This window comes from Temnothorax nylanderi, unplaced genomic scaffold (genome assembly GCF_030848795.1).
Source record: "Temnothorax nylanderi isolate EJ_2023f unplaced genomic scaffold, tnyl_v1.0 TNYL_tig0031_pilon, whole genome shotgun sequence".
NCBI lineage: Eukaryota > Metazoa > Arthropoda > Insecta > Hymenoptera > Formicidae > Temnothorax > Temnothorax nylanderi.
In genome coordinates, this window is record NW_027249093.1 from 939,049 (window position 1) to 947,716 (window position 8,668).

Genomic DNA, 8,668 nt, shown 5'->3' on the forward strand with positions numbered 1-8,668 from the left:
CAAAGAGATAATTAGAGTTGAAACGAAAGGAAATTCGCAGCGACTCGGTTAATATCGCGATTTCCGAATATTCGACTAGAATATATACATGCAACGTTACATATGTATCCCGTGTAGCATCATGAGGCTACAAGATTCATTTTCCTAACGCATAAGGAAGATATACCTTTCGCGGATGCATCGTAAATCGTAACCCGCGCAAAAGGGACCAGAAACACCGCACCTCGTGTCTCGATGCAATAATTTATTTCGGTATTGTACACATTCATCGTTAGTCATATTTACAATGGTATTTACAGCGCAGTCACGTATGTACATGCCCGTACACGTTGTCGATAAGAGCGCGAAAGCACCGGGCCGTCTTCCATCGTCCTCCTCGACCTCCTCCTCCATTTACCGATGGGCGAGACTCGCCGCGTCTCGTCGTCACCACGGCCGCACTACGCTACCTCGAGGTCGGAGCTGTCCGTGTCCTGCTCGAGCTTCTGCTGATGCTGCTGCTGCTGTTGCTGCTGCCTGCTCAGCCCCAGACGGTCGCCTACCATCACCGTCGTCGCAGCCCCGCCGTCGTCGGTGCGCTGACGCTGCTCCAGCTGCAGCTTCCGGATGCGGTCCTGCTCCTCCCGCTTCTGCTTCCGCCACTTGGCGCGACGATTCTTGAACCATACCTGAAATGACAATTCAACGCGCCGTTCATAGAGACTCGTGTAAATTAATTCGGCGAAATTAAAGTCGAGCGATTCTCTTCCGGACGATTAAAAACGTATAATAACATTTTCCCTTTTTGTTTAGACACGGCTGATTTCTACAAACTTTATCTTTAAATTAGTAAGGAGGCGAGAAAAATTAAATATTGCGAGAAGTCGCGTTATATATATTGTTTAGAATTTGATTGTAATTCGAGCAAGAGTATTATAGGGAGTAGATAGGAAGATCAAGTTGCTTGAAAGCAACATTACCAAATGAAGGATTAAATAGGATTTATTTTGTCCCCGGGTAAAAGTGTAGTTAGATTGATGTAAAAGGTTTTTTTTTCAATCAAGCTTTGCATTAAATAAAACTAGAATTCTTTAAAAAGAGGATTGAAAAATTTCTCTCCAGATAAAAAAAGAGTATACTGGCCCATGGCGGTAAATTTGTTACGTTTTTTTTTGCTCAAAAATTATTTTTAACTTCATTTGTTATAAGATATAACAAACCTTTTGCACCAATCTAATGAAAAATAATGAATAAAGTTTATTGATGCTTACTTTTACAGTCACAGAACAAATTATAAGAGATATCTATATCTATAAATAAATATATAAATATAATTACATTTTTTTCCAAAAATGAAGACGCGATGCCATCAATTTTTAGTTATCAGGCAATTAAGTAAATTGAAGTGATCGTTTATCAAAGACCAACAGTCTTTGAGCGATACAAATATAGTTGAGAAATATATAATGCTTCCTAAATCGTGATTACACGAGACACATCAACACGCGTGCTGCGAGATATCATTTAACGAAGTAAGAAAAGACGTGTGAGAGACATCAAACGAATATTCCCGCCGTACTCGCGGGACACGCATTTGTCCCTCACGCCTGTCTGAATCAATCCGAATGAAAACCGACAATCAATATTCAACCCCTACTCGCTCGTTCGTTTTGCTGCATTAGCCATTGTAATAGCTTAACCCTCGTTCACTTTGAAGAGTTCTCCCAGCTCGAGGACGCCGGATCCCGCGAGATGCGAAATTAAGTCGCGTGACGATCGCGCGACACGGTGGATCAAGACGCCTTGTTGACGGAAATTTTAATGACAGCGGTGTCATGCGCGCTATAATTGATCAATCAGTGTTGCGCACGCTGGTTTTTTTTTTCCTCCGAACAAAGTGTGGGAGCACCGATAATTTCCGAGCTGTTGTTTTTCCTTGCTTCGGGATCCTCGGGATCCCAAGTCGAGTCGACGTGATCTTGGAAGCACACAAAACAGTGCCTTAGGTTTCTCACTCCCCCCCCCCTCCTCCCCTTTCCTTCCTTCCCGCGGGTCGACCTGTTTCTAGCTCTTTCTTTGTCCTCTCTCCCCGTGCTCCCTCCATCGGACGCACCAAGAGTCGCTATTCTACTAATTCTGTGCAAACACCGTGGACTCTCGCTCCGAGAGGCGGCCCCGGGTACCAGACACGCAGGTATATGTTGTTCCCGTCTTTAAACAACTCTCGAGACTCCGGGGACCTTTCTTTGGCAAAGCCGACGCGACGCGGGTGGTCCCACGCGAGTGTCAATGATTCTCAGAGTCCGTGATCGCTCGACGGAATTGTCGTCGGTCCGGGATTTCGTTTCGGGTGTCGAACGAATTTTACGCAACTCGTTCGCAATCTTCATCCTCGCGATTCTGTGTTTTCGAGATCATCCGAGATATGGATACTTTACTTTTAGACTAATCGCCCACGAGATTTAAGTCTATTAATTAGGCACGATTTATTTGGGCGTTGAAAGTCGGCTTTAACATATTTTAATATACGAGAAATCACTAATGACGATTTGATAAGTCTTCGAATTGATAGAAAGGCTCTTTGTGTAGAATCGAAACGAACGCGTTGAAGTGTACAAAACGGTCTGTATAAAAGGATCCTGCTTTCAGCTGCGATGCTGTGTAAAAATCACAGAAATCACAATATGTCGCTCGTCGCCAGATTGAGAAACTAGATCGTTAATTACTGGAAAAATAACGCTCGATCGACGACACAATGAGGTTATTGAAAGGTAAATTTATACGAAATTAACGCTACGCGGAAACCGCGCGTTCTCTCTCTCTCTCTCTCTCTCTTGTCTGCAGAGAGTACACCACTTTAGAGATTATAAATTGCATGACGCGCGTATACGCGCTATCCGGCACGCGTGTGCGTGCGAACGAGCGCGCGCGCGCGCGCGCGAGCGTATGTATAATTGAAGTAAACACATTATCGCTAAAGCTTTTAATCTAGCATGCAACTTGTTAGCTCAAGTCGACCGAGGCCCCGATAAATACCCACCGCGGTAAATTTTAATGACCGCGTTAAAATATTATGGGCTTTTATGCATTAGGACGACAAACACAGGCCGTTCCATCCCACTCAGGAACGGCGGCGGCGGCGACGGCGCGTAGTTTGCCGACATTACATTACAAATTGTGCGTGCGGACCCGGGCCATCCGGACGGTCAATGTTTGTCGATCCGAAATCCAATATTCCGTTCACGGCTCGAGAAAGTAATTTGTCATCGGCAGGCGGCTTAAGCCCGCCGCCTCTGCGCGATGTAACTTCGCTGCCGTTTGGTACCTCGAAACGGTAGCCGGTCTTCTCGGTTTTTAGAAACCGACCGTGGACGAACGGAAGCCCGTAATTGTCAACACACGCTCTTTTCCACGCTATTTTCTTTCTTATCGTTCTGCTGTTCCGGCTAAACCGGCGTTTCGCAACGTGGTCGATCTCGTTTCGCGATATCGACGCGACCGACGGGAGGAGCGTCCTCGACTGTGATTTTAACGACTAGACACGACTCTCGCTTCAATTCGGGTGTATTTTAATTTTCTGAACTCGAAATTTAATTATAAGATGATTAACGTGATACTAATGAATCGTGGATGACTTATCAATGTCGCGTAATTGATTCTTCGTCGAAGAATTAGTCATTAAAATAAAGAGAATTCAAACGAGAATAATAGACTGTGAGATTCGACTAACCTCGATCCTTTCTTCCTTGAGGTCGACCTGGAGGGCCAGCTGTTCCCGCAGGAGCACGTCGGGATAATGTGTCTTGTCGAAGGTGGCTTCCAATTGTTCCAGTTGCTCCTCCGTGAAGATCGTTCGATGGCGACGTTTCCTCTTCGCCATCGGGCCCATTCCCGGGTTGTTGGGATTTATCTGGTAGGGATGACCGGTGTGATAGAAGGCCGGCTGTCCATGAAGGGAAACGCCGGCGGCGGCCATCGCCGCCACGTATCCTCCGGGATACAATCCCGGATATGCCGCGGCTGAAATTCGAAAGTGACAAACACGGATGATAAAAGCTCGCCCTGGCTATTTTGAAAATTCGCTACGAGTTCCTCCGAGCTACATCCCGAGCCCTCCGAAATGACAATAAAGATTATCCGCGCGGCCGCAAACGCGGCCATTTGAACTTTGCGCCGGCATTAAAGATTCAAACGTCCATTCTCGCGGTCGCGATTATAACATTTGGGGGAGGACCTGGGGATCGATTGTGCGACGAGCGATAATTGTAACAATCGCGGTAATTCGGCCACTAAATCGACGGGATTGACAAAAGGATTACATCCTTTGCGGTAGCAAAGGCCAATCCCGATAACCCGCGATCGGCGATCGGCGTTTCCAATATTCTCCCGGATCGGAGAATTAACGGATGGACGGTCGGAGGCCCGAGGAACGCCGCGATACTATACGTATACTCGCGGACCCCATTCACACCGCATGCGCTCGGGATAAAGAGGTCGCCCGGCGCGGCGCCCCCGTCCCGGGGGACGTTTTACTTTAAAATCTCGAAGAAAGCTGCTTAAACGCGACGTTGCGTATGAAAATGCGGGGACGGTAAAAATTTCTTGCTTTTACCCCGAGTCTCTCTCCCTCTCGCCCGTTCTCTCGCGCGCGTTTGCATGCTTTCCTTTTCACGGTTCTCCGTCTTCTAGCGGGATTGCGGAAGGAGCTAGATCGTTCATGCATGATCGAAACGGATTGCGGATTTCATCTCGCGTATCCCCAATGCGAGAGAGCGCGCAAGTTTCCTTGAGGGAAAAATACCTAAAGCTCCCTGCGGGCGTGAAAGAAATTTTGGCGTGTTTCGCACCGGAGCGGAGCTCTCTTAGGATTTCGCGCGGGGTCTTACAATTTTTGCATTGTAAAGTGTTAAACGTCTCTCTGTTGGAACGAAATACGTTTACCGAGCCACAGAAAATTGACGAAATGCGAACGAATTAGATTCTTTACTTTGTAGAAGCGAATAAGATGAGATAAGGAGCGTAGCCTGCGGGAAATAAGAGGTCGCGGCGTTGACAGAAAGAAAAACACTGCGCGCGTATTGAAGTTCCACGACTTTTATAATTATTTATTCATTGTGATAACGAGTTCAAAACTGAAGATACTAAATGTCATACTGATTTAAAGTAGATACGAAACGCGATCTATTAATGGCAGTAAAATTTAAAGCACGAGCCTTCAAAATGTTCGCAAAACAAGAATTTCACTATCGCGCGCTTAAGAATTCTATGCGCGAACTGATAAAGGAATATAGTTAAAAAAATATATAATCCGCATGAATCGGACAAAACGAACGATATTTCACGCATCATAGATGCGAAATAGAATCGAATAATCGCTCCGATGCGCGTTTTAACGTTTTATAACTTGCCAAACCTTTTCCCTCGCGTTTTAGAGTTAATAAATAATATTTTTTTTCAATTTCATATATCGCTTCCGTGCCGGGAGAATAATTTACCAATTTATTTACGGAATGTGAAAGAACGTGGAGATTGGACTCTGTCGCCGAGTTTTCGATTTATTATGAACGCTGCGAAATTGATGGCCGGCATTCTGAACGTTATCGACATTCTCATTCGTATTGCGAAAAAGATTGCAAAGAACGATATATTGCGTCGATGTCGCTTGATAAAACTGTAATGTAATCGAATAAATGCAATTAACATTTCCACACGCGGCACGGCATAAATTAATCGTTCGACCTCGCGTAATTGTTCAATACGAGCGATCCCGAACGCTTCATTTGCCGGAGCGTGTTATCATTACTATCGGTCTCTCGACGCAGCGCGGAAACCTCCATTTACCGCCGACTTGTCACACGTAGGAGTTTAACGTATAATCCAACAATACGAAACTTAATTCGTTAACGACTATGGGAATCGCGAATTGTGCGAGCTCCACTTAAGATATGATTATAAACGGTAAGAGATGCGCTTATGGGATTCCAGAGAGACTTCAATGGAGCGACGTTAATTATAATTTCATGCATAGGAGAACCCGAATGACAGAAGTTCAAGCTCAAAGTGTAAAAGGGCGTCCGTAGAAGAAGTCTAAAGGATTAGGGCGTCTTTTAAGGCGCCGCGGCCCCTTTGACAGACTCGCGGAGAGAGAGAAGAGTCACGCCGATCCTCCGGAGGGGGCGGCGGCGACTGTGCTATATACCCACCGAGAAAATCCGCCGAGGTGAACGCCAAGTGGTGCAGCTGCTGCTGAAGCGGATGCATCGCCGCGGCGGTGGTGCGACCGGCCGCCGACTCGATCGTCTCCGGCGTCTGGATCACGGATGCGGCGACGGTGGTGGTGCTCGTGGGGGCGACGACGTTGCCGATCGGCCGCGGCGCCAGGATGCTGTCGATGGTGAAGAGCGAGGTGGGGGACGACATGGTGGAGGCGGAGGTGCCGCCGGTCGCGGGTCTCGAGGGGACGACCGGTTCGCCGTGGCGGTGATGCCGCGGCATCGTCTCCTCCGTGCCGATCGGGCTCCTGGCGAACGCGCGCTCGTGCCCGCCATCGGCCCCCGTCTCGTTCTGATTGTTGTTGCGCCTCGTCACCGCCGATACGTGATTCTGCGCGTCCGGCGAGTAGCTGTACAGATATCTGTGGCCGTAGCCGGATATCCCGGGACCATCCGAGTGCAGCGGACTCGACGGCTCCGTCATGGGCGAGCGGGATCTCGGCGAGTCGCTCGCATAAATGCTCTCTACCATGTTACGTAACGGCGGGGGGCACGAACTCGCGGGTGTATACAGGTGGTATCGGCGACAAGATGCGCGTCGCGCGAGTCTCCAGACCCTCGAGAGATGCGAAAACGAAGGATGCGCCTCGATCTATCCTCGTCCCCCGGCGACGTTACGTTCTCGCTCGCATCGTAAAACGATTCGATTCCCGATCTTCTCGCGAATTTCAAGCACCGCGCGCGAACTTTTGATCGATGGGGGATCGCTGCCTCTGTTCTATCTCGTTTTCTTTTTTTTTTTTTGTTTTAAGTTCGCGCGAGATCCTGTTCCGGATTCTGTGCGGATACGAGGCTCTCCCGCCTCGCAGAGACGATCGCTCACCGACGTCGAGGCATCGAGATGGGAAAGGCGCGCGAATCCGATCTCCACCGGCGGGAGATCCGTGCCTGGACCTTACCCCCCGCTCGCCGTCGCGCCGACCGCACTTTATCCACTTCGGACCGGCCGTCGAGCCGCCGTCGCGGGGCGCCTAGCCTAGCGTCGTGCGTCGCGGACACGGACTGACATCTCCCCGATAAAGGATATACGTGGACTAGCCATAACGGTGGCCGCCGCGATGCCGCGATGCCGCGTGGACGCGGTGCGCCGCTATCTTCCTACCCTACCCGTGCCGCTCCGTTCCTCGCGCGCGCACAGCCGACAAAGCCACCCCCGTGGGCCCCCGTGAGCCGCGCCAGCCGCGTCGGTGGCGGACAGAGGGACACCCTCGGGTGCCGCGTCGGGTTGGCGTGCGTTGTCCGCGATCGGGGCGTGGCTCTATCTGGCTCCGTCCACTTTTCCACCACCCGGCCCGCGCGCTCTCTCGCCGCGATGTAGCTCCCTCGCATCTCCCTTCCCCGCGCGTTACGAAATGCGGGCTCGACGGAGGGCGAGAGAGAGGGCGAAGCGGAGGATCGACGACGACGACGACGACAACGACGAGGACGACGATAACGAGGTTCTCTCGCGCGGAGGGTGCAATCGCGTCGCGACGCTCAGGGGTGGGGGAAGCGCACCCCTTTCGGATGCCGCGCCGCGGCAACAGACACACGCGAGGCAACGCGCGCCTGTGTCGGGAGAGGGTGGTCGCGAAATAACCCTCTAACGGAGAGAGAGAGAGGAAGAGAGAGGAGGCATCGCGGAAGCGAACGACATATTTGTCGATGCATATTACGAAGGTTACCGAACCTCTCGCCCCCTCGTTGCCGTCGCTCGAGCACGCGATCGAATCGAGGAGCTTATTTTTGGAAACCGTCTTAAATCCGTACTTTTCGAAAATGGAGACGGGGCGTTAGAAAGCATTCCAACGGCTTCAATATGTAATCTCCATTCATAAAAAAAGTATTTAGATATTTTGAAAGAGATTCTGATTTAACTTTTGTGAGATTTATAAGACACTCTTATAATTTACAGCCAATGAAATTATAATTTACTGCAATCAATAAAATCATTGAGAAATCATTGTAAATGATTTGAAATCTTTCATATTATCTTTGTAATGCCCAGATATCAAACTAAATTTTATTAAAGTAAAGCCCATGGGAAAAAACTGGAAGCATTGTCCGATTAACGTAAAAGATTTGTCATCTTTTTATCAAACAGAGTTGAAAACGAAATTTCAACAAAATCGAAGCAAGTTTACCGCCACGGGCTTCAATGTAGTAGGTACTCTCTTTTTTTTCATTTAGAGAGAAATTTTTTAATCCCCTTTTCAAAAAAAACTTTGGTTTTTAATTTTATTTGATATACAAAGTTTGATCTTTTGCATCTACCTAACAAATCTGTTATCCATTTTTGCTTCCCTTAAGTTTAATTCGCAAAGAGCCCTGCTGTTTCATACACTACAGCAAAAATGGCTTTGATATTTTTGCTATAAATCTTTCAAATTTAACGGGGAATTTATTATCAAAGAATTAAGATCGTAGGTGTTGGAATT

The 8,668-nt window shown here is 48.4% G+C and overlaps 1 protein-coding gene across 1 annotated transcript; it reads right to left on the reverse strand.

The window, feature by feature from the left end:
• Positions 1-229: 229 nt before the first annotated feature.
• Positions 230-7,400, reverse strand: Gsc (goosecoid homeobox). The gene is made up of 3 exons (XM_071702727.1): positions 6,183-7,400; positions 3,710-3,999; positions 230-668 (listed from the first exon to the last, which is right to left on the reverse strand). Exons 1-3 carry the CDS (start codon positions 6,721-6,723, stop codon positions 441-443), a joined length of 1,059 nt encoding a protein of 352 aa, XP_071558828.1. The 5' UTR covers positions 6,724-7,400; the 3' UTR covers positions 230-440.
• Positions 7,401-8,668: the final 1,268 nt, after the last annotated feature.

Excerpts from the sequence above, each read along its gene's own strand:
- Gsc (XM_071702727.1), bottom strand. The coding sequence starts at position 6,723 with ATGGTAGAGAGCATTTATGCGAGCGACTCGCCGAGATCCCGCTCGCCC. Across the intron at positions 4,000-6,182 it reads CACCTCGGCGGATTTTCTCG|CCGCGGCATATCCGGGATTG; the intron begins GTGGGTATATAG and ends TTCGAATTTCAG. Across the intron at positions 669-3,709 it reads TCAAGGAAGAAAGGATCGAG|GTATGGTTCAAGAATCGTCG; the intron begins GTTAGTCGAATC and ends TTGTCATTTCAG.